This window comes from Lissotriton vulgaris, chromosome 9 (assembly GCF_964263255.1).
Source record: "Lissotriton vulgaris chromosome 9, aLisVul1.2, whole genome shotgun sequence".
NCBI lineage: Eukaryota > Metazoa > Chordata > Amphibia > Caudata > Salamandridae > Lissotriton > Lissotriton vulgaris.
Window position 1 is genome coordinate 125960157 of NC_141697.1, and position 25670 is coordinate 125985826.

A 25670-nucleotide genomic window follows, 5' to 3' on the forward strand; every position below is an offset into this window, starting at 1 on the left:
TCTACCCTACCAGTTAAAAAGAAACACAAACCTTTAACAATGTGCATAATTATATATATAAACATCAGAAGGCCTGCCTGTAAATCACAACGTGCAGCACACTCAGCTTGCAAGGTACTGGTGGATGTGTTTCTGTGACAATTTGTGCATTTTTAGGTATTTTATGTCTTTTTGTTGGTCTTTGTATCTGAACCAGGACATGTACACTTGCCTAGGTTGGCTCAAACGTCTGTGTAGGTAGGTTAGCTTGTGTCTAGATAGATTTGCAGCATCAGGCGAAGAAAGCGGATTGGATTGCTTCTAAAAATTGCAACCCTTTACTCGTAGGCTTATTCCAATATTTGGGTGTAGAATCGTTTTTTTTTATTCCAGAAGGTTTTCAAGACTATTCCTGGAAACCTATTGTAAAGTCTCAAATATGTGCATGTAAAAGTTGTTTGTTGTGCGGAATTGTACGTGGTGTCAAGTTGAGTTCGCGAAAAATGCGTTTGCGCTTAGTGCAGTTTCACTTTCGTTTTTTAAACTTTTTTTTTAATCCGCATGGAACATATTTGTATTTCCCTTTAAGACTCCTTCTGGCATCCAAAAATGTTTTGGTGATTTTCCCTATCCATTTCCACCCTGGAAAGGAATTTAGTGCTGCCCTTTACACGAGGGAATCTTAGAACATTTCCATAGGGAGGAGAAATGGCTGAGAAAAGTTATCTGAATACCCATAATCTGAAAGGTTTTTGAGTTGGCCAAACCTATCACTGATTTACATGCTCTGGAAAACCTTCTCCCTATCCCTAGAAGATAATAAGCCCATGCATTCTTTTCAACATAGTGAGTAATTTTACACACTGCTAAACTAATCTCCTTATGAGCTCAAATTAAACTTTTGTTTATATAAAAGTGACCGTGAACTCCTGAGTCAAGCCAAGTGCATGTTTAAGTTCAGCTCTCCACTGGTTTTGTCAGTTTACTCTCATTGCGGTCCATTGAGGAACCCTGTGTACACATTAATGATGGCAGAAATACATGTGCCTCTTATCAGTTGAATGGTGCTAAGGATGACACTGCATGGTGTGAGTTTATGTGTTGAATGAGGGGGCTGGAAAGGAGGCTGCGCAGTCAGAGTGGCATAGAGGATCAAATATGTTTAAAGCGGCTGCTAGAGGTATCTGTACACATGATACATGTGTATATTGTCCTGTTAATCTTCAGCAATCACCATACATCAGTCCCATTGCCTCTCTCTGTATTCTGCTGTAACGTGCTAATATCCTAATATAACATGTGTTACTATTGCAAAGTACTGCTTTTCTTGCCCAAATGTTTTGTTATGCACCAAAAAATAAGTAAGTATTTGGGCTGATAATTCTTTTTTTGGAGATGAAAAAATATATTCTAATCATGAATTGCAACAGAGAATATTTACTTTACTGTATACTACCTACAGCATTGAGGAATTGCTTGTAATCAATTGGGCATCCTATTCTCTTTGTTTTGGGTAACCAAGTTTAGTATATATTTTAAGTTTAAAATTGTTTTTATTGTTGCAACAATGAGCATATGAAGCATGCTATAAATTCCGCCAGTGAGGCATCAACATTCAGCCACAACCAGCTCCCTGGCAACTTTTGAATAAACCGCCCCCCACCCACCCCAATTAGTATAAAGATATCACAAAAGCTGCATTATGATGTATCCTGTTGCAGTAAAGTATTACCATTGTTGCTGCAGTGTGTCATTTAGACATTGATTGGTATTCTATGCATGTGTGACATATAGAACCTCAAAATGTGTTTGCACGGTTTTTGATACACATTTGACCATATTGTTGTACATCGCAGCACCTTGTATTTGACGTAGAAGTAAATGTCATTGTAATATTTTGTCTCTTGGTCCAAGCACTAGACAAAATTCCTGCAATATTCTTAGCATCGTTATGTTGGCAGGAACACAACCATCTTTGAGTGGTCTTAGGAAAAACATTTGTTGAAATAGAAAGTACTCCTGGATTTTGAACTGCAGGGTATAGGAACACTGTCCACACTTAAGAGAGGTCAATATGATGTATTTAGAAGGACATTTGCAAAAGAGAAACATGCAGTAAAAGACCATGGTGAGTGCAAAGTCCAAGGGTAGACATACCATGCTGCAGTCCTCTGGTGCACGCGGTGTTCAATGCCAAAGTGAAATCATGGCATCTCTGTGTTTGTGTCAGCGTGCCCTCTTGTTCACAGTCTGCCCATCTGGGGGTTCTTTTCCAGAGAGCCACACAGATAAGCAACATTCCGTTCCTGGATGAATCATCGGGCTCCGATGACGACTGCAGCTCCCATGCCAGCTTCAGGGCATCCAACGCAGGATCTGAGACCAAAAAGAGCAGCATGCCGGGGAGCCCTAGAGCCGTGAAGCGAGGTAACGAAAGCTTCTTTTTTCCAATTATTATTCTAGTTAGTCTTTTCTGCTCATTCTGTCCCCTCTCCAAGGCTGAACACTGAATTTATGTGGCACGTGCCCTCAGAAAGTGTCTTCCAGTAGATCAGGCACATCTTTTAAGGTCTTTTGCTGCTTCCCTTCGTATCACTGTTTCATGTATGAATGGTTGTGTAATTCCAAAATGCGTGATACGCATAACTTTATATAGAAAAAGTTAGTGAGTTCTGTGCAGTGCAAAATGCACATCAGTTTTTAGGTTAATTATTTATGAGGTATTAGGACTCCCTCCAACCACCCCTAATCGACTACCTGAACACCAGCCATTCATTTAAATATATTGTTGAGCCATGCTTCTGGCATTCACACATCATTTGCACTTGTATGACATTGTTATCCAATCAAACGCTTCAATGAGCCAAGAAGAGGATGGTTGGCTGCACAGTGTTGGAACGGAGTAAGACCTTCGTTGGATGGGACTCCATTTGTTGCTGGTGGTCCGCAGTGTGGCATTTGCTCCATGTATCCTATTGCTGTGGTTACAGCGTATAACAGTGAATGGACAGGAAGAGTAAGTATATTTCAAATAGGTAGGACAGTCAAACAACCCTAGCCTAGAGATGTGTGGTTGCCAGGCAGCTGACCGGATACGTGACTTATATGTGAAGAGTTTTGGTGTTCTGTGTCCAGGGCTTCATTGCCATGCACTTTTGCCGCAGATACTACATGCACGTGAACCAGAGTAGGATGTACATCTCTGAGAATAGACCTAATGGAAGCTGCCTTGAAATGGAGATTACTCACTTTGTGTGAGTAAAGAAGGTTGAGGCTAATTTGTGATTGTCCGGTGAATAGCTAGTTAGTCATCAGGGTGGCGTGGCAGTGAACACCAGCACATAGCCTACTCTAAATTTGCAGGCTGGCATAGAGGGAGGTGCTGAGTCTGAAAAGGACGAGGGCATTAGATGCCTATACCATGATCAGGACATTTCCTTTTGCAATGCACTGATATTCACCTAGTTATAACTGCATGAACAGGACATTTACTTCTGAATGAAGAGCCCAGCGCCAAGAAGCCTGCCTGTCCCTGGTCGCCAAGGTGCAGCCTAGAGATCGAGTCCTGTCCCTCAAACTTTTCACCCAAATCTGTTAGACCAGAGTACTATTTAATCACCCAGGAAGCTACTTATCACCAACCAAAGGAAATTGCTGGTTTTCCTGACACCGGAGACTAGTAGACCTGTGGTACCTGGTCACCCAGGTGCTGTGGGAGATAGCCCACTGAAGCTAAAGTCACTCCCTCCCCCAATCTAGCTTGAGGACCAAGTGTTGGCCATGGGAAGACCCACAACACTGGCTCAGCATCCTGTATCCCTTGTATGAGGACCACACCATTGACCTCAATGGTGGTTTGATCATAGCATTCAGAACTGGACTGGAGACTGCTAAACCCACAGGTAACTGTCCCACTGACTGGTTCCTGCTACTGGCTTCCTATTGGAGCTGGCAACCCCAAGAGTACCCATGTAGCTGTTTTTAGGTTTTGCCTCGCCAAAAAGATGCGCTCTGCGCATCTTTTTCGCGCAGGCGAAAACCTGATGAGAACTGTAGTGTGCTTTGGGTCGGCCCTCGTCATTCATTGGCTGGCTCCGTAAATGGAGCCTAGCCATTGGATGAGGGGCCTGTCCGTCAATGCCGGACCAGACACGGGGGCGTTCCCGACATTCTTTGGCTTTTGCCGACGTCACGCGACGCCGGGAACGCCCCCGAATCTGTCCCGGCATTGCCGGCACCCTTTCCTGCTTGCGTGAGTGCTTTGCCGTCCGTGTCCCCTCCCGCCCCCCCGTAGAGTCCGTAGCTCCCTTAGTGTGCGAGACCACACCGCTCCTCCTCTTCACTGTATCTGACCCCTGCCGAAAAACCTTACTGTGTCTGTAGTTCTGCTGCGAGACCTCACACTGGCGTCCTTTTCAGAGCTCGCCCCAGGGCGTTAAACTGCCGCAACGTGCTCTACCGCCCCGTAGGCCCTAGACTTGTCCGCCGAATCCAGGCGCCGCTGCCGTCTTTGGGGGCCCAGGTTCGCGCCGCCTTGCTCCGCCGTTCTGTCTGTCTGTGGTTCCTCCCGCAGCTGCGTCCAGTGTGACCGCAGGGAGACTCCCGTTCTTTGAGGCGTCCACCCTCTCTCCCGCAGTGGGAAGACTCCCGATGATGCCGTCTGCGTGGTGCCCCTGGAGTGTTCCACCAGATACAGCCCCCCCGTCGTCCATCGCCTCAGTGCCTCCGGGGCTCCACGCCAGCTCAGTCATGCGCCTGGACAATGTCTTTCACCCGCTTCTGCACTCAGCTGCACCGCCGGGCTCCTGGGTCAGATCTTCAGGCCTAGCTTTGTCGGGCTGTGTGGTACCCCCGAGGCGCAGCTCCGGCGATCTGGCTCTCGCGGTTAGGGCTGCTCAGCTGACTGTCCCGTCCCGTTGCTCCCACAGTGATATCGGGTTCTAGGCGGCTGTACTCCCTCAGTGCCTCTGGGTCCCTCACACCAGCTCAATTGTGCGTCTGGACCATATCGCTCACCCGCTTCGGCACTTGGCTTCACCGTCGGGCTCCTGCGTCCGCTCTTCCTGCCTAGCTTGTGTCGCGCCGTGCTTTGCCCCCGGGGCGCAGCTCTGGGTGTCGGCGGTCGGCCGCTGTGCCTCTCTCCCTATGCTGTTGTCTGCTGCCGCGTCTTGGTGGTGTAGTCTGGCTCTCGCGGCTGGGGCTGCTCGGGTGTCTGTTCTGGCCCTTACCTCTCTGCTGGTTACGCGTCCCTCGCCGCCATCTTGGGCCTTACTGCCCCCGTGTTTCCAGGTTCTAGGCGGCTGTATTCCTCTGTCGGTCCTCCAGTGGCGTCTAGACCTTCCGCCGGCTATTTACCCCGAAATCGGGACTTTTCAGGCAATTCCTAACGTCTGCTTCAGATCATCTCTCCGGAGCGGAGATGTGAGTCTTTACCGGCCATGCTGTTGGCAACGCCACCCCCAATGAATCTACTTTTGAGGCATAAAATGTGTGAACCATGTTCTAACGATATGAAGTGTAACCTGAAGAGGTTTTAAAAGCCCCCATGTCCAAAGAATTCCCATAAAGTAACGGGATTTAATTGGAGGCTGGGCCACCATTTTCTTACTGTGGATGGGCAAGAGATGCGAGATTTCTAAGATCCTGAAGCAGAACGTGATCTGCTGGCCAGTGGGAATTTTGAAATTAAAAATGACATTTGAATTAAGGGTCTGTATACATTTTGTGGCTCAAGATAATTGGGCTGTCAGCTTGTGGGTGTCTTTTGCACGTGTGTGCCCCTGTTGTCTGCTTGTGCCTCTGTGTGCCCCTGTTGTCTGCTTGTGCCTCTGTGTGCCCCTGTTGCCTGCTTGTGCCTCTGTGTGCCCCTGTTGCCTGCTTGTGCCTCGGTGTGCCCCTGCTTGTGCCTCTGTGTGCCCCTGTTGTCTGCTTGTGCCTCTGTGTGCCCCTGTTGTCTGCTTGTGCCTCTGTGTGCCCCTGTTGCCTGCTTGTGCCTCTGTGTGCCCCTGTTGCCTGCTTGTGCCTCTGTGTGCCCCTGCTTGTGCCTCTGTGTGCCCCTGTTGCCTGCTTGTGCCTCTGTGTGCCCCTGTTGCCTGCTTGTGCCTCTGTGTGCCCCTGTTGCCTGCTTGTGCCTCTGTGTGCCCCTGTTGCCTGCTTGTGCCCCTGTTGCCTGCTTGTGCATCTGTGTGCCCCTGTTGCCTGCTTGTGCCTCTGTGTGCCCCTGTTGCCTGCTTGTGCCTCTGTGTGCCCCTGTTGCCTGCTTGTGCCTCTGTGTGCTTGTGCCTCTGTGTGCCCCTGTTGCCTGCTTGTGCCTCTGTGTGCGGCTCTGTGTGTGTTTGTGTGTGTCATTTGCGATAGATAAAGCTAGTGGCATTGTAAATGACAATGCCATTTATTTATGTTAAAAAAACATAAATAAAAATAATGTCAAGAGCAATGGCAATAGCTCTAACTTTAACAAAGGCAAAACCATTGCATTGTAAATGCTTGTTTACTTACTTTGTTGTGGCTTACGCTAACCGCGATTGTGGTCCTTTACCGAGATTTATTGCATTTAGTGAAAAACAGTGATTTAATATTTCTTTAAAAATTCATATTTCCGGAATCCTCTTGTGGATTATTGGCTCTGTAGTGACTATTTAAAGTTAAAAATACAACCTATTTTTATAAATTGGTGTAGGATCTTCATTGTGTTGCATTTTCTTCATCGCGTTGTTGGGATGCGTAAATGCTTAACACTTGTTCCTTTGATTAAGCCACAGCTTCCCTGGACTGAGCTATGGTTTTGCAAAGAACCTGGAAGGACCAGATACCGATGTGTGCCATTATTATATGGTGAGGTCGCACAACCACATCAAATAATAATCAGCATTTCCTCTCAGTGGGGATGCACACCAGTTAGTGTATCTATGTATACGATTTAAAAAAAAATCCTATGACAAGATCTTGCAGTGCTGCAGCATCAATCCACTGGTCAGGGTTTACTAATAAGTGTGTGAGTTACTCTAAAAGTGCTTTAGAGTGTTTGTGGGTGCAAACCCACACAACAGAGACAATTTGCCCACTGTAATTAATGCCCCTTCTAGTAAATAGGAGGGGACTTTTAATGTGGGCTTTGTATCATCTGTAGGGTTACGACGTTAATCTAAAAGAGCATCAATTTCGATATTTTCTTCAGGTGAAACAAGAAAGAAAATGTTGAGAAGTTGTGGTGGTTCTTTTGGTGCCAAACTAGTTGAGTAGTGGAATAAGTTAATAGAAAGGAGTGTAGAATTGTTTATGTATCAAAAAAAGTGTTGAACGTATAACTCTTCTTGGCTTATAATACTTTCGAGTCATGTTTTGTGGTCTGGTTGTCTACTGAAATGTGTTGTGTGAGGAAAGGCCCTTTTTCTGGATTTCTCCTACTTACCCGTTAATGATATATGTGGAATTGGCTAATACCTGGTGGGGATATTTAAATTACCTTTAGGTCCCTACAATATGGTATTCTTGCACCCAGGGTCTGTAAGGTAAATGTCACTTGTGAACCTAGGCGCCCATTGTGCCACCACTAAAGTGACAGGTGAAAACATGACTCTAGGCCCGCCACTGCTGCCTTGCTGCTCAGTTTTGAAACTGCTAATTTGACCTGGCAAAGTAAACCCTTTGCCAGGCCCAACCCTTCCTTTTTAATATGTCCTTCCTATAAATCACCCCTAAGGGAGGTACTAAGTGCCTATAGAGCAGGGTGCATAGTATTTCAAAAGATGGACTTGTGTTCTTAGGTTTTACATATTCTGGCAGTGAAACCCCTCTGGGGTCGATTTTTACTCTGGGAAGGCCGGCTCTCCCATAGAGAAGCACTGGGTTACACCATATAATGTATCTCTTTGGTTTGAGAATAGCAAGACACATTATTCAAGTACTCAAATTAATAGGAATTTAAAATCCAATCTTATGGTAAAGTCGGATTTTAAATTCCTCTTTTGAAAATGCCACTTTTTAAAAGTGTGCATGTTCCTGTCATCTGGCAGCCAGCTGGGAGGTTTACATTGCTCAGAAGAAAGGGAGCAATAGGGCTTGGCTAGTAGAAGGTGTGACCACCTCCTGAAAGGATGGCCTTTGGTCATGTGACCACCGACTGTACAAGCTTCAAAGGGGAACCCCTGTCCCAGGCAGATGTAGCTCACACCTATGTCTGCCCCTGCCATTGTCTAAATAGCCAGAGTGTATCCAATCCCAGTGAGCTGGGTGAGAGGGGGAAACTTGGTTTTCTACACTTTTGCAAAACACAGCCAAAGGCTACCATGGGATTGCAGACGCTGCTGTGACAAAGCAGATCAGATTCAACTTGCTAGTTTTCTATGCTGAAAATAAAATGAAACGTGTTTTAGTCCCATTGTGGAGAATTTCATTGGGGCCAACCCAAGCAGCACCTCGCCACCGTGGAGCCCTCCGTAGGATCCAGTCGGTAGCCCGCCCCACTGACTTTAAAAAACAAATTCAGAAGGCAAACCTGGTCCCTGTAGCAGACCCTGTAGTCGACCTGCACTCCAATATGGTCAACCTTAACTTTTGACTTTGACACAGACTTGCGCGACATAAAACCCGAAGGCGACGTTTGTACTTTTTGCTGCAACAAAACTCTAGAACACCCAAATATCCCCTCCAATTGTAGTCTTTTTGGTGTATTTGCTCATTAAAATTATAATATTATTTATAAATTGGAGCAGGATTATGATTGTGCTGTGTTTTATCCTTAGTAACTGTTTTGGTCCTAATAAATGTTTTACACTTGTTTCCTTTAAATGAACCTGGCTGCTCTTTTACACAGCTTTTCAGGACTGATCCGAGATTAATAATATAGTATTCTAACTGGACTTGATACAGCCTAATGACATTATTAGGTGGTGAGGTCTCACAACCACACCAAGTAATGATCCACTTTCTCACACCTTGTTTCTATTTCAAAAGGCATTGCCTAATTATGTAACAACACTAAAAACACAATTTAACACAAGGGGGCGACATAGAACTGCAAAAATAATTTTTTTCAATGTTTGATTTGAGTCTTGCTGATGAGATTTTTGCATATTGTATATTGATTTTATAAGTGTGTTTCTGTGTGAATTTAATACCCACTGTACTATTTTGTGTAGCCTAAACCATTTCCTTCTTTAAATTAACTTGTTAGGTTGTTTTGATGAGACCAGAGTAAGGCTTGATGTCCTTAATACCATGCTAAAAGTTTGACCTATATCTTAATCTTGAGGGACACATTTAAGGCATTCTAAATACATTAACCATCTTATTTTTTCAATTTCTGCCACTTACATAGCATGCCTGGACCAAAAAGGCATTAAAGGGAAAAACCTTGAGAATAGGTTTCATGCAGTGGATGACTCAGTTTCTTGACTCTTGTAGGTGTCTCTATGTCGTCGATGAGCTCGGAGAGTGACTATGCCATACCGCCTGATGCCTGCTCCCTAGACAGTGATTATTCCGAGCCGGAGCATAAGGTGTTGCGAACCTCTTCCTATTCCACAGATGGCATCTGCAATGTAGGTTTGAAGTTTTATTTTATTATTTCGCCTAGCTTCAGTGAACTGCGAAAATGTAAACACTGTGGTCCATCCTCTTTGCCCAAATAAGGCGCCAGTGGTCTTGTACAAGAAGCTTTAGCGTGTTCACATGGTAACCTATATCTGACAGAATTATGGTGAATGGCAAGTTTTGACAACTGTCAACTTGTTACTGAAGTTTTCTTATCTGTGACCAAACCTGCCATGGGCGCTTTCTGTCCACTGAGATCACGGTTACGATTAATGCAGTTGTAGATCTGCTCATATTTTATTTTGAGTCAGCGGCCATCGAGCAGTCAGGCACACGTTTTGTACTGTCTTTCGTACTTGTGAAATTGTGAAAGACACAAATAATGGGTGGAAAATTTGAATTAAACTCAGCCATGGGTGAGCACCAGGCGTCCTATTCCGATCCATCGTGTTTTGCACACAGTTCCACTCTAAACAGGAGCTACCCATATGCAAATCAGACTTGGTCCTGCTAAAATAGGAAGAGTGCAGTCCCATGGTCACGCCCTCTGCAGATGGGGAAACAAGTAATCCCAAATGACTCATTGGTGAGCTGCTGCTTCATTGTGGGACCCACTTCTGGGTATCAATGACGCCCAGATGTATGTATTGTGTTGACTGAGCCCTTTGACTCAGGCTACTACTCACAGGTGAACCTCAAATTGGGCCAAGACTAGTCTGAGATTGCTTGTGTTTCCACAGGATCGTAGCTGGCCTGGCTGTCGGTGCTTGGCTGTTCCTTTTGGACAGGACCACGCCTGATGTGCATGTGACTCGCCTCTGCCTAGAGTGACATAGTGGGCATAAAAACAATGGACGTGAATGGCAGTGACTATTATTAACTCAAGCCTTCCAGCCCTCAGTTTGCGTGAACTTGAGGCATACATCTACAAGATAGAAGTTGTAAGTCGCTAACTCATGAAAATGTATTTGCGTAGCGTTGAAAGAGCATGGGGTTAGACGACACTTCAGGGTCTGTTCACATTTTTTTCTGGCCTACCATGGCATTTTCTGCAGCTTACTATTCATAATTCTGCCCCTAGCTCAGTATTCTTTTTGCCTTCATTATAAGTTCTGTGTTTGTCTCCAGGAGCCACTGGAGAAGTCCGGCTACCTGCTGAAGATGGGCAGCCATGTGAAGACCTGGAAAAGGCGCTGGTTCGTCTTGCGGAATGGAGAAATCCTGTACTACAAGTCACCAGTGAGTGTGGCCCCAGACACGTGATTGCATCCGAGATGGCACCAGTTAGATTAAAGAAGAGACTGTTTTCTGTGAAATGAGCAGGTTTTAAACTTTTCTTTAAGTGTATAGACACTTTATGCCTAAAGTGGCCAATAAAAAAATGTCTAGGCCTTGATGCTTCAAGTATCCCACGAGAGAATCAGACATGGAAAGAAGGGGCTGGTTTCAGAAAAAGGTGATAGGTGTGAGTGTGTGTGAGGGGATCTTAAATATGAGAAAACCCCTCATGACCCCGTATAAAGCTTCAACATTTGGGTAAGAACAGCTGGTGTTGTAACTCGGTCTAGTATTTAAAAGTTGAAAAATGCAACTATCTAGGGATTTTCTCGCCTGTAACTGCAATAGAGAGTGTTTTAATCTATAAATACTTGAGTGACAAATAGTGTTCTTAAGGTCTGACATGTCACTGAGCTTCGTAGGAATGTTTCCAAATGTGCGTCTTAAGTTGCCCTGTGCACAGGTGTCAGGTGATAGGCCAGTCCGGGCTTTTACCGTCCTCCTTGACTCTCGTATAATGCAGACATTCGAACTGCAAGTACCAGAATGCAAAGGGGTGTGAGCTAAACAGCCAGGGACGGCACATCCCGCTCCTGACCCGGGGCAACTTTAGATCTCTGCATAGGGAGGGGTGACTGGTCAGACCTTCGTGACTTCTAGAAGGCAATCTTGTAGCTGCCAGTGCCTGCTTAGAGCCATCACCACCCACCGTGGCTCCAGCAGGGGTAAGATGCCAGTGGGCCGAAGAGAGAGGCCGCCTCCCCGCTCCCCGTGTGAACCACGGGCCTTCGAGTGGCCTGCAGGCTTCTCCCTTTCATGTAGTGGAATAGCAGAGATGGTTTGCATACCGGCTGCCAGAGCAGGTCCCTTCACTTGCTGAATCTGAAGATGAGTGGCGGAGGCAGGTCTCACCCGGCACCGCGGAAATGATGCCTTTGTTTGTTCCCGCAGAGTGATGTCATCCGAAAGCCCCAGGGGCAGATCGAGCTGAATTCCTCCTGCCGGATCATCCGAGGGGAAGCGTCGCAAACTTTCCAGGTGAGAGCGATGGTCCTGTTTCCAACCCCTACCTGTTTACAGCTCACGCGAGTGATGCTCTGCACGAGGCGATGACAGCTTGACTGCTTCAGAGCTCTGATTGGGCCGTCACGAGACCCTGGCTCCCTGCGCATCCCTTTAGGAACCTGCATGAGGCGATGACACGTGGCTGCTTCAGAGCTCTGAGGGGCCGTCACGAGACCCTGGCTCCATGAGCATCCCTTTAGGAACCTGCATGAGGCGATGACACGTGGCTGCTTCAGAGCTCTGATGGGGCCGTCACGAGACCCCGGCTCCCTGCGCGTCCCTTTAGTATCCTGCATGTTTGATGACACACTGACTGACTGCTTCAGAGCTCTGATTGGACCGTCATGAGACCCCGGCTCCCTGAGCATACCTTTAGGAACCTGCATGAGGCGATGACACGTGGCTGCTTCAGAGCTCTGATGGGGCCGTCACGAGACCCTGGCTCCCTGCGCATCCCTTTAGTATCCTGCACGAGGCAATGGCACCGCAGCTGCTTCAGAGCTCTGATGAAGCCTGTTGCATTCAAGGTTGACGTGGGTCTGGTTACCGGGTGCATCTGTTAATAGGCTACATTGCTGCAAGATAGATGATGTTGTACTGCGTTGTTGAGTTTAACTGCTTCAATAAATAGGCACTGTCAAGTTGCCTGCAACGCTGTCCACATGGGGTTCACAGTCAATTAAGCATTTATTCTTCATTCCCCGATAGCATGTTCCTTTAGCTTCACGTTCTTTTCAGTGGTGCTCTGTTTTTTTTCATTTAAATACTAATGTGGAGTATAGGATGCTTTTGTTATTGTAACAATTGAATAATGTATTTTCACCAAGAGTCACTTTTAAGTCACATTCCTGAAGTAAGGAAATCTGTTGATTTCCTCAAACCGCATCACGTTTTTCTCACTCAATGTTTCATGTATTGTTTAGCTTTAATTTCTGTAAATAAATTCTCAATATCAATCCATTGTATATGAGTAGGCCCGATCCTGATTTCAATATTGTGGCTATGTGTACTTACTTCTTTGGAAAGGGACCGTTGTCTCTATTAACTTACTACTGCCCTTGGTCCCTTTTGACTATAAGGGTCCGCTTGTTCTTTGTCTATTACCCACTATGAAGTCATTATTACATATCCTAGAATCCAAAGAAAATACCTGGAATTGAACTGGGAAACTTGGGAGCTCCGGTTCAATTGCTCCTCTTTCACTACTGCATCATTAAATGACGTAATCTGGCAGCTGTCGCAATGTCACGTGCCACGACCAAATATCATGGCATCCCATGATGTGGACATGCCTGCTACCGATTGACAAAGTGGGATTGTAAACAGATTCACATGTTTAATTTGAGCCGGTGCTTTCCGGTGCACAGCACCTGCACTTAATTTGTTTCCGGTGCTTGGCACCAGAACCATATTATCAACACCATACTTAGAACAGTCCACCACGTGGTGGCGCTGCTCATCTAATTTAGAGATGATCAAAACAACGGTAGTTTGAATACAATATACATTAACCCCATCGCCGCGGGGCTAATTCCACCATGGCGCGGGGGGAGCGGCCGCGCACGGCGCCGCGGTGCTGCTGACGAGCTCGGCTCGTCATGCAGCACAGTGGCCGTGTGCTGGTGACGAGCTGAGCTTGTCACGGCCACGCCCGCTGAATGGAACGCCCAGCACAGCGGGGTAATTATCCCCACGTGGGCGTTCCGCGGAGGCCATGATGAGCTCAGCTCATCACCAGCACACAGCCACCGTGCTGCATGACGAGCTGAGCTCGTCAGCAGCATGCCAGGGGTTAAAATTGCCAATACCTGCCTCCCCAGCCATTCCTTTAGCCTTTGGGACCTGGAATAATCTGAACGGTCGCATTTACATGCGAGATAGATGGTTAGTAGTTGTTTTGGCAGGGATGACAAGGGCGATGGGTGGTGCAAGCTGCAGTGGCCTCCTGGTCAGAACCTGGCACTTAATATTTTACAAATTAAGCACATGCTCCAGGGCTACGTGGTTGCAATGTGACTGTTTAAAGCACTACATGATGTGGACTAAGCTTCTTGCAAGCAAAATGAAGTCAAAACGGCCATTATAACATTTTTCATATAATATTTGGACAATAGTTGGTTCCATTTAACTGGGCCTTGTCATGTCGTTTCCACAGAAACCAAACACAGTAAACCTTGTCTGACCCTCTGTAATGTAAATAGTGTTCATGTAAAGCGCCCCAGTGCCCTCGGGCCGAATTAGCGCTATATAAAACTGCCAGAAAAGGTCACTCTGATTCCTGCTTGTACGTAAACCTTGCGCTCCTTCCATGAGTGTGTCCACACACAAGGTCAACCCTTTGCCACTCGTGTCGGTATCTAGGCTTTAAATACAAAGCCACATTCAGGGTTTCCCTGACTCCAGGACAGGTTCTCTACCTGGCCCTATGTTTTCACCCTCTCTGACTTCATAACTATTGATAACAAGTTGACCAAAGTGCCCAGTGTGATGAGCTGCTTCGAGACGTCCATGATCTTACAGTATAAGGTAGACTGCTTCAGGTCTGTGGTGTGCGCAGTGGCATAGCTATGGTGCCATGGGCCCTGGTGCAAAAAGGCTATATCCTCCTTCATCCACTGACGGCACTGTTAACACAGCTAGAAGTTGGGTGATTTGTGCCCCTAATCCACCACATCCTTAGCGCCACTGCAACAACTGCACTTTTGACAGCTACGCCCCAGTGTATTTCTAACCCTGGGGAATCCTTTAAGGGAAGGTCCTTTTCATAGTGCCTCGGCCAAGATTGACTTCTCCTATAATATTTTTTTTTTGTTTACAAAGTTCCATGCATTTCATTTTTAATCAATCAATCATTTGTAAAGAGCACTACATACCCGCGAGGGTCTCGAGGCGCTGGGGGGCGCTACTGATCGAACAGCCAGGTCTTGAGTATCCTCCTGAAGGTCAGCAGGTCTTGGGTCTGTCGTAGGCTCAGTGGGAGGGTGTTCCATGTCTTGGTGACGAGGTGGGAGAAGGATCTCCCACCGGTGGTTGTTCTTCGGATGCGCGAGGCGCTACTGTTGCCTAATTTAATGTTACTCGGTTTAACCACCACACAATGGTGAAAAGTGAAGTTGGCCTGGCTGAGTTTTAAACTCCTAACTTGGAGAAGGCTGCATATTTCAGCAGAGAGCACTCACTGAGCCATTGAATGCATCTACTAATCCAGAGCTTCTGCGACTAAACTTCATAGTGTGGGCCCGATTTATAATTTGGCGGTTGGGCCATCCTCCGCCACAGCAACGGAGTAAATTATTCTGTTGCCCTGGCTGAGGTCGCGACAACCACATTTTCAAATGTTCGTTAGGCAGGCGGACATTCCAAGCAGTCAAGGCATTTCCTGCCAATGTATTGTAACTTTGCCATACGGCTGCGTCAAACATGCCGGAGCCGTATGGCAAAGTTACAACTTTTTATTTTCAAAAACAAAACCCCAAAGCAGGATTTTTTTCAGGATTGGGAAAAAAGAAAAACAATGCCCCCCTCTCTATAGGAATTATCTCCCATGGCAAGGGGGGCCATTTTACAGTTTTCACTGCCTCCTATTGTCGGGGTTTTCCAGAAGGTAACTGACCTGTATATCCGCCCATCTAAACTAGATAGGCGGACATACAGTTCAATCTCCGACCGCCCTTACACCTTTGGGCATCAGTGGGGTGTAACCGATACGGAGTAGTCTCTGCCATCGTTCCAAAAAAAGGCCCTCCTGCCTTTAAATCAGTTGGGCGGACCATTACGTTGGCGAAAACAGTATTCGGTACCTTTCCTCCAATGTGTGAATTGTCCCTTGTGAAGGGCTTTAAGTGAGATGGAAAAAGTAGAAGGTCTCTCAAAAGGGCGTGGCCGAAGTAATTAGGGCGTGGCTCAAAAAGGAATCTAGTATTGGCTTAGCCAGTGGTTGTTAGTTGCGTAAGATAAATAAGCAACAACTATGACTTTGTTGTATAGTATATTGAAAATGCTTCAGTTCTGAAATGATGCGACTGTAAAATAACTATTAGGAGCCTCTCTGAAGTTAAATCAAAGGCAGTGAAGGATGGCACTGCTGCAGAGTTAAGATTGCTTTTTTCACCCTGAGGGTGAGGGTAAAAATGGAGAGCCCGATAGGGACCCGTCTCAGCACCGGCAGGACCCAGCCCACTTAAAGCCCTGCCCCTGTTGTAAGATGTTGATTTGTTTTCTGTGTCCTCGAAGTGTTAAGCAAATTAAACGTTTATCATTTTTAATAATCAAGTGCTCAATGCTGAGAACTATGTGTGATCTATTGGTTAAAATTTCTAATCCAGGCATAGACAATTCAGCCATTCATCCTTTTGGGGATGATCAAATGAGTGTCAGTTTTGATTGGGGGTAACAATAGAATTAAAAGAGGAATCTAAATTACGAGAATGTTTTTGTCGAGTGATGTAAAGCATTTCTTCCTCCCCCAGCTGATTACCGACAAGAAAACCTACTACCTGACCGCAGACTCTCCCAACATCCTGGAGGAGTGGGTCCGAGCGCTGCAAGGCATCCTGAAAGTGCAAGCCACTAGCCCTGTGGCTGCTCAGAGCAGCATAAAGCCCACCGTGAAAGGCTGGCTCACCAAGGTAAGTCACATGATTTTGTATCTAATACTTTGCGTCTTGCATTAATTGTTGTGTAATTTCTCCTGGCTGAAGCAGAACGTCTGGTAAAAGAAATACTTTTGATTATATTTTATTACACGTTTTGGCAATGACGATTCAGACCCAACGTCCTGTATTTCGTCCTAAATATGGGAGGGGGCGTGGTCTAATGGCTAAATTGCTGTCGTTGAAACATAGAGGCCGTGGTAACAGACCCTATTTTGAGTCAACCCTTCATACCCCTTAAAAGTCTCCAATGTACCCGAGTGAGGGTCACGCTTTATAAATACGTATTGAGAAGTCCCCTGCGTTCATTGGTGCTCTCCTTTTCCCAACTAGTGGTAACTACTGCCACCTTGTGGCGGTAGTGTGGAACGGTGGTGGATAGGTGCGAGATCAAAATAAAGAGGCCGATTCACAAATATTTTGCTAGAAGTAGGTTTAACTTACACCTGGAATTGAGGAGTACTATAAGAACAAATCAGAACAAAATCATAGACATGTACGTAAATTTAAACGCGTTGTCCATAGAACAGAATAGCCGAGTCTGGTGGCTTAGTGGACTTCACTGTAGGGGCCTGTGTTCGACGTCCTGGTAACAGGTTCAAAAGCCGGCGTGTCCACTTAGCCTTTCATCCTTCTGAGGTCGATAAAATGAGTACCATTTAGTTGGGTAACCATACAAATGTTATTCTGCTCCAAGATAACTTTGAGTGAATGTGTACTTTACAAATGCACGTTTTGTTATATGCAATAGAATCGCTTTTAAACTAGCTAACTATAAATCGCTCGAGAAGAGAAAGATGCTCCCTGCAAAGCAATCGATTTGGTTGGGTTACTTTGTTTGGTAAAATCACCATCAGCGCCTTATATCAGAAGTGAGCGTTTTACCACCGGTGATGGCCATTAAAGGTAAACACACCCTCAGGAAAATTATGGTATTTAACCGTCAATGAAAGATTGGATTTGGCATGAATACTTACTAAATACGTAAAACCTATTACAGGCATATATAATATGAGGTCACTAAGCATCAGCTAAGGATGCAGGAGCGTTTTATCCCTCAGATTGGTTTACCCTAAAATTCATAAACAAAGTTTTCCTGTATTAAGCCACCCTGCAGTAGAATGTGTGCCCGGAGTTAAATTTTACACTCGGCAGGATAACTGTTTAGTTGCTAAGCACAAAAGTTAAATTCTGCTGCTTGCATATTTTTTTTTACTTAGCTTCTTACTTCTTGTTGGAGGTAAAACAATCCAATTGGCAGTTATGGATACCTGCAATACCACAGGACAACCGTCAGGCGGCGAACCGCTCACCTGAGGTGTGGGTGCTGGTATTGGTATAACCTTCCGGTGCTGGTGGTCCAGGATGATTGGTAGTACTGCGGGCTGTACATTTCATAATATTAGTGGTCTTAAAACATTTTTCAAAGACAAGAGCACCCCCGCTTTCCTTGAGTAAAATCACCCCCTCGGCAATGTGATAGCGACTAATACCTTGAAAAGGCCACATATAGTAATATTTTATTGGCTGAAGTTGGGGGGGGGGGGGTTCCCAAAGCTTCTGACAATATATGAAGCTCAGCGGTGTTTTTTTCATAAATAATTCAAAGTAGCTAAATATTTCTAAGGAATTTAAAGGGAATACTACCAAGAAACCTACAATTGTTGTCTTTTTGCACAGTAATTGCCCTGATAGAGAGTAATTGAGAATACATGGTCATGTTTTTTTGTTTGAGCCCTGATGTGAGGTTTGAGAGATGCTGCAGCATCCGGACATGTGAACACCCAAAGCACAGTATTGTAACAAGAGGATGCATCCTGGTCAGCAGCCGGAGCCCAGCCTCCGGTGGAGGGTTGTTGTATGTAGAGAAGTAACTTTTTTATGACTAGCAGTAGCAGTAGCCTTGATGATGTCATTTGCATGGTCTTGCATGTGCTCTTGGCTCTGAATGAATAACCAGGAGGCAGATCTTGATATTTCCTCACTCGCAAGGTGAAGAAGAGAATATTTTCCAGTAATCGAGCTTGTTAGTGTGTTTTACCAAGTGCTAGACTTTTCGACTCTTTTCCAGTTTCCTGGCTTTCAGCAAGGAATCTAGTCGCATAACTCTTAAGAAGCCATCCAATCAATTCATTTGACATCTTTAGATACCCAACAGTTGGTTTACAATCCAAAATCTGCTGTAAAAAAATAGCTCGTCTAAACAGAAAATTCCATATTTGGTGAGAATAAAAATGTATTTTAGCTGCTGTTTCCATTCAGTACATCTTAGCAGGTATGAGGTGCAACTGGGCGATGTTGCTGCAGGGTGTCATTGATCTAGTAATTTTGTTGTTTATAGGGCTTCCTCTCAACATCTTTTTCTGTGTAAAGTATCCCATCATGACCACCTTTTCCCAGGGGTGTGGCTGTCCCAAGCATCATCACTTGCATATTATATTGCGTGTGTGTGTATGTGTGTGTAGACTTCAGTTTTAAGAATCTCACACCTGAGCCCCACTTTGTCTTGGTACTCCTTGATGTTCGCTGTGATCACGTTCCCTCAACTGTGTGTAACTGGACTCCTCTCTTCATTGTCTCCATCTCTTTGCAGGTGAAACATGGGCATTCCAAGCTCGTGTGGTGTGCCCTGCTTGGGAAAACCTTTTACTACTACCGGAATAACGAAGACAAGGTATCTCTTCTTATTCTAGCTGTTGAGACGTTCTGATTTACAGTCAGTCAGTCAAATTGCCTTTATTTCGATATAAAAATATCTTAAAAAGCAATACATATGCATTACAGTAAATAAAAAGATAAAAGCCTAGCCATAAAATACAATCATGCTAAATACAATACAAATGGCGGCAATAAATTACATAAAATGGTCTAACAAAATGACCTTGATTAAACAATATGCATAAGCCTTTTTGACCTGATCAGCCACACCCATGCTAAAAACTTTGCTGTACCAAAGACAAATAGGGGCCGTGTATCAGACTTCAAAATTCGTAAAGCCACACTATAATGTTTAGTACCCAACTCTTTGCACAAGGGTTTTAACCACCTGGTGCTAGGAGCTTTATAGGGGGGGCATTCAAATAAAAGGTGGGGGACCGACTCAGTCCTAGAAGGACAAAAAGGGCAGGAAGATACAGTTTGTGCCGGGATCTTCCAGCGTGCACTCAGTTCTCCCACAGGGAGGATGCCTATTCTAAATTTAAAATATAGAGCCCTGTCTCTAGGTATTAAAATAATATCAAGATAGGGTTCCCGGAGGGCTACATCCTTCACTATTAGAAATTCTCTAGCGGATTTGCATAAATTGGGATCAGTATTTCTCCTGCTCATTACCCAATTCCAATACACTCTTTTAAGGGCTGACTTGGGAGGGGCGCACCTGGACTGTCAAGCCTCTCCAAGACCCAACTCCTCTAACAAATGCTTTACATCCATTAACCACCTTATTTTTGACTAGCCAGACATAGATAGTATTTCCTTCAGCCCCTCTGCATAGCTGTCAAGTTCAGGGACTCTCCAAATGCGGGCCCTAAGAACAAGGGGTCTCAGTCTAGCCTGGTCTTTAACCCTTTCCATGCTCATGACGAGCTCAGCTCGTCATGAGGCACGGTGCTCGTGTGCTCATGACGAGCTGACCTTGTCATGAACAATGGAATTCAAGCATTTTCAGCACAGGAGGGGAATATGCTCCGCAGCCAAGGTGTTAATGGAACGACAGCCCATGTCCAGGAGCAGTGGGAGACGTTCTGATTTACACATGCACTGCTGCCTGGATGCCTGCCAGCCGATGTTGAATTTTTGTTCTCTATCCTTGCTCCCAGCCCGCGTTACATTGATACTTCTTTTGGTGCTTAGAGTTTCCTATTCTCAAAGCCAGATGCTACAACCAGGGATTCAATATGCCCTTTAGTTAATTAAGCTGCTAAGCATTAGTTCCAATAGGATCAGTTACCACAGAGACTGACTGTGATTGACTTCTGCAGTTGTGTCGTATGTTGGAGTAGTCATTACATCCTTGTAGAGTTTCCAGCCAAAGTACTTATGTCTGCCTTACCCTTATCCATCAGAGGCCACCGTCGGCATTGTCAGGTCTCCAGAATGAGCGGGCGCCTCTATTTCCATATCCTCAATGAGTTGTCAACCTCTACAGGTGGTAGCTCTTATCTTCTCCTGCCAGTTGTCAGCTCACCAAGACATCAGGCCTACGCTGGGGCCAGCATCACCTTCTTCGTTGACAGGCTGTGTAGGGCAACCGCTCTGAATTTGTACTGCGGTGCAAGAGAGCATTTGTAAACCACTAACCTTAACTAACCAGGGAGCTATAACCTCCTGGAAATGTTAAAGGGTGATTACATTCTGTAGTTCGTGATTTATAGAGAATGCTAATATTTTGTAAAGTTTCTGCTACCTCTGTGTCCTCAATAGAAAGCAAAGATGTTTAATACACATGAACAAGCGGATGTGGTGTGCAGTTCCGTAGAGAGAGAGAAGAGGAGGAAGAGGCTGGGTCGGTCTAGCACCCCAACCCTCTGGTGGAGACAAGGTGTCTCCCGCATTGGGATTTGGGCCCTCACACACCCAGCTGGGTGTCATGCATCATCATAGGGCATGCTCCTTATCAGGCCGGTTTTGCAATTCCTGCTGGGCACCCTATGAGGGACTCTTTATTCGAGATCTTTTCGTCCCAAGCCGTTGGGTGCCGTGTGGGTATAGGGCCTCATGGTGTAGATGTGGGTGCAACATGTGAGGGTATTGTGCTGAGAGGGCTAAATTGAGGCACAGTGGTACTCCAAATCAAATTTAATCAGCGAGCCCACTGGTCCCAATTAAAATCAGGAAATGTGTGCCACCACTGAGATAGTGGACAGTGGTCGACATATATTTTGCTTAATGTGTCTGGAGGATCACGTGGCAATGCTTCAGGACCAAGTATATACTATCTACAAAGTGGTTTGTTCCAGTATTGGTGTCAGATGTAAACCTAGTACTTAGACCTTCCTAACAATGAGGTACCTTATTAGTAGACCAACCCAATTAGGGCGGCTCACTAGCTCCTTCGAGGAACTAGTTCAGCCACAGCTGCCTTGCCGGAAGACCTACCCCTTACTCCGCCAGCTCGGGAACGTCATCTTATCTCCAGTTCTATATTCAGTGCAAATTACTTGTGACATTTGAGGTTTATTAACAGGTGCTTTTGACAAAAATGCCTTTCACACAAGAATATTTTAATTTTTATTTACAAAGAAAACACTTTTAAAAAGAAGAGTAAGGACAGAAAAACAAAAAAAGAGTTACGAAAGCTCGCAAAACATAACTTTCTTTTTTAAGGGTTTATTGCAGGCAGCCAACCCCTCATGGACCTCTAACCCACATTTTATATATATGTATATGTATATATATATATATATATATATATATATATATATATATATATATATATATATATATATATATATATATATATAATTTTTTTTATTTATTGTCGGTACCACAGTACGCCTGCGGTACTGTGTAAGTTTACCTCTGAGAAACATGTACAATACTGTCAGTTCCCGCGGTTTGAAGTGGGCCAAGCTTGTGTGGCTGTTCCTGCACTGGATCCCGCTGGAGTACCGCAATACCCATGGGATACATTTTTGGCCCCTGCGGCTGTCCCTCTGGTGTCACTACCCAAGGAAGCTGATTGTAAAATCTTTTAGAAACTTGGACCGAACTAGAACTACAGGAAATGGAGCAAGAAGCCACAGGGAAATACATTGACGAGTGGAGGAAAGGAAATCAAGATTAGGGGAAGTGTGAAGGACATAAGAGGTACCAAGAAATAACTAAACGAGGAGAGGCACTAATTAGTTAATGGTTTTATTTAATTTCAGACTTTTTATTTGACTATTTTTTGTTCAAATCTGTTTTTATTGTGAACACAGCGATAAGCCTACAACCCCGTGTCGGGGCCGGCCGCGCAGAAAAGAGCTGGTAGGTGCACTTAACCAGGGGAGGTCGAAGCATTAACACAGCGCCCTGCCTACAACCCCCTGAAGGGGCCGGCCGCGTGGCTTAGGGGCAGTGGTAGCAAGAGGTGGTCATATGCTGGTGTTGTATCGCTGTGCGGGGGAGGCGCGTATGGGAGGAAGAGCAGTAGTGTCACATTTTCAAAAGGCCCAACGGGGCCCAAACTGCCCCGAAGAGGGGTGGAAGCCAGAGTGGCAAGTAGGAAAGAAGAAAAAGTCGGAAGAAGAGTGAGCGGTAGCGAGATGGAGAGGGGCCTGGGGGGAAAGACTGTAGGCGCCGGTTGGGGGCTAGGAGACGCAAACTGGTAAGCAGAGTGGTAGAACGCGACAGCGCCTGCACTGGGGGAAGCAGCTAAGAGCCTAGTCTGCTCGGGTCAGCAGGGATGAGGGCGTCCTCAAATAATTGCAGAGCGCGAAGCCTGGGGGGCATGTGGCGGGCATAGCTGATGGAGCACAGATGGCGCACAAGGGGTTCCCACACTGCCTTGAAGCGTACCCCCCTCGATTGTATCCGCGCCGTGAGCAGCTCCATAGTCAGGACCTGCCAGAGGCGCACAAACCAGGAGGCTATCGGCGGTGCCTCAGCCCGCTTCCAGTACAGAGCAATGAGTTGCTTAGCAGCGCCTAGCATGTGAAGGGTGAGGATCCAGTCGCTGCGCGTGAGGGCCCTAAGTGTAGGGGGTCGAATGCCCAGCAGGAGCGTGCAAACCTCTTCAGGGAGGGGAAAACCCAACACCTTCTTAATGTGACTAAGGACCTCCTTCCAAAAGACAGCTAGAGTAGGGCATGACCACCAGATGTGTACGAAGTCGCCAGTCGCAGTGCCACACCTCCAGCACAGCGGCGAGGAAGTGGGGAACATTTTGCTGAGTCTCAGGGGGGTGTAGTACCATTGCGTTAGCATCTTGTATGCGTTTTCCCTCTGCGGGATGCTGCGATAGGTTTTAGGTATGTCAGTCCACAGCCGGGCCCATTGAGAAGGGGTGATATCGTCGCCGGTCGCCGACTGCCATTGCCTCTGGTAGGGATGCGCAGGCGGAGCGGTGGGGTGTTGCAGGATGTTGTAGATCTGGGAGATGAGTCGTTTCAGTCCCCCGAGGGAGCGTGCCAACTTCTCGAATGGAGTGTATGCCCTGGTAGCAGCCCGATACATGTCATCTCCCATAGTCCAGTGGCGCAGTTGAGCATACTGTAAGCTGGCGGTTAAAGGGAGGCCAAATTCTTCCCTGCAGTCTAGCCATGATTTAGGCGATCCTCCTAGAAAGAGGTCCCCTACAACCCTGCAGTCCCCTTGTGTCCAGCTCTCAAAGGCTCGGGTCCGGGCAGCAGGGGGAAAGTGTGGGTTACCTGCAATGGGGGTGTGTGGAGAGGGGAACGTGGTTAGACCCTTGGACACTGCCACTCTGTCCCACACGTCAAGAACCGTCCTCGTGGGGACCGCCATGTATGCACTTCTGGAGTGCGCCACACGCGGTAGCCAAGGCAGGTCCCATATGGTGCGTCCCGTGACCACCCGGTCCATGTGGAACCAGTGCTTGTCGCTTTCGCGTGCACCCCATTCTATCACGAACCGAAGATGCGCCGCCCAGTAGTAGTGGAGGAGATTCGGACAGGCGAGGCCGCCCCTGTCTCTTGGTTCCATTAGGTATTTGACTATTTTTATATTAAACCATGTTCAAAGGGCAAAGGTCTCTTGTTCCATTACTAAAGGGCCCACTTAGCCTATTTCCCTCCTAACATCGACGTAGTTAGATCAAGGCGTAATGGAAACACCCAATAAGCACTTTGCATTTAGGGGCTAAAATGCTAGACAAGCAAATTATTAGGGCATTTTAAGAAAGCTTTGACACTTAGTGGTTGGTGGATAGATAGATGATAAATGTCAATTGTTCGTAAAAGTTACCAGGAGGAAGAACAATTTGATAATGTGACAACAGAACTTCTGCAGGTCCCTGGTTCCTGCATTCCCTTGCACCATTTTTTAACTCCCTCTTGAGGTAATCATCTCTGAAGATGAAGTTTAAGTTCATTAGATGAAACAAGACATTCATAGGACAAAGAGGACTATTCCGCCAACACTAGCTGCAAAACAAACCCAGGGTTATCTATTTTTAATACCCACATACCTGACTTGGACCAATGACTTAGAAATGCACTCGTTGAGCTATCCCTGTGTTCTTATCGATTTAAGACACCTTCTCCCTATTGTTCCATGATCAATAGTTTTGCGTAATGAATCCTTTATCTTTATTTTAATATCAATCCATGTACAATGTAGAAAGGTTCTCATTCGCTGAATGCTGTTCTTTTTTCCCAGTGTCCCTTGGGACGGCTGCAGATCCGGGAGGCAAAAGTGGATGAGGTTGACCGGTCCTGTGATTCAGATGAAGATTACGAAGCCACGGGCCGTGGATTGCTGTCCTCGCATTTTACATTAGTTATTCATCCCGTGGACCAGAGCCCCACATACCTCCTTATCGGCACCAGGCATGAAAAAGTAGGTAGAAATCTACTGTGACGTTTTAGAGCAATTTCCTTCTTTGGTGATGCATTTCCGCTTATATACCATCTGGCTCAAAGCAGAATTTGCAGAACCTCTCCATCTTCAACAATAGAGTATCAACTGAATGCAACAGGCATTACAGCCTCTAGTGGACACTTTTCTACTGAAGAAGACAGGACCAAGCTTGTATGACACACAGTGTGTCATCCAGAAAAATTTAAACTCGCAAGGCATAGCATTATTGCACATAACTGGTTTCAATTAAACAGTCTGTCCACAGTCATGCAATTGATAATTTGCACTAGATATGTCCTTATCTGCCTCTCCTAAGCACTTCTGTATTACATTTGCACATCCTTGTCGGGGGCACAGGCATCTTGTCCCAGTCCTCCGTGGTGCGATCTAGACCAGGCCCCAAATCCAGCATTTTTTTTAGGTGTATCCCTATTCTAACATTTTAGGGCCGGTCATGCTTGTATGGCCCAAAGCATATTTTTTTCAATCATATCAGCAGCTGTTCACCTACAAAACACTGCTGTGTTGTCATTGCAAGCATATTGCTTGAAACACCTTTCAGATAAAAACTGAGATGCTGAGACATGAGTTTTAGGCACAGAGGTAAGTTGCTGATCTTGTTTGGAGTCCATGTTC

The 25670-nt window shown here is 45.9% G+C and overlaps 1 protein-coding gene across 1 annotated transcript in view; it reads left to right on the forward strand.

Annotated features, from left to right (window-relative positions):
• PLEKHH1 (pleckstrin homology, MyTH4 and FERM domain containing H1) overlaps window positions 1–25670 on the forward strand; it is a 301189-nt gene that overhangs the window by 172744 nt on the left and 102775 nt on the right. The window contains exons 10-16 of the mRNA XM_086937161.1: window positions 2256–2406; window positions 9385–9521; window positions 10642–10752; window positions 11743–11829; window positions 16326–16484; window positions 19102–19182; window positions 24834–25013. Coding sequence (XP_086793287.1) covers window positions 2256–2406; window positions 9385–9521; window positions 10642–10752; window positions 11743–11829; window positions 16326–16484; window positions 19102–19182; window positions 24834–25013 — 906 coding nt within the window. The remainder of the gene's footprint in view (window positions 1–2255; window positions 2407–9384; window positions 9522–10641; window positions 10753–11742; window positions 11830–16325; window positions 16485–19101; window positions 19183–24833; window positions 25014–25670) is intronic.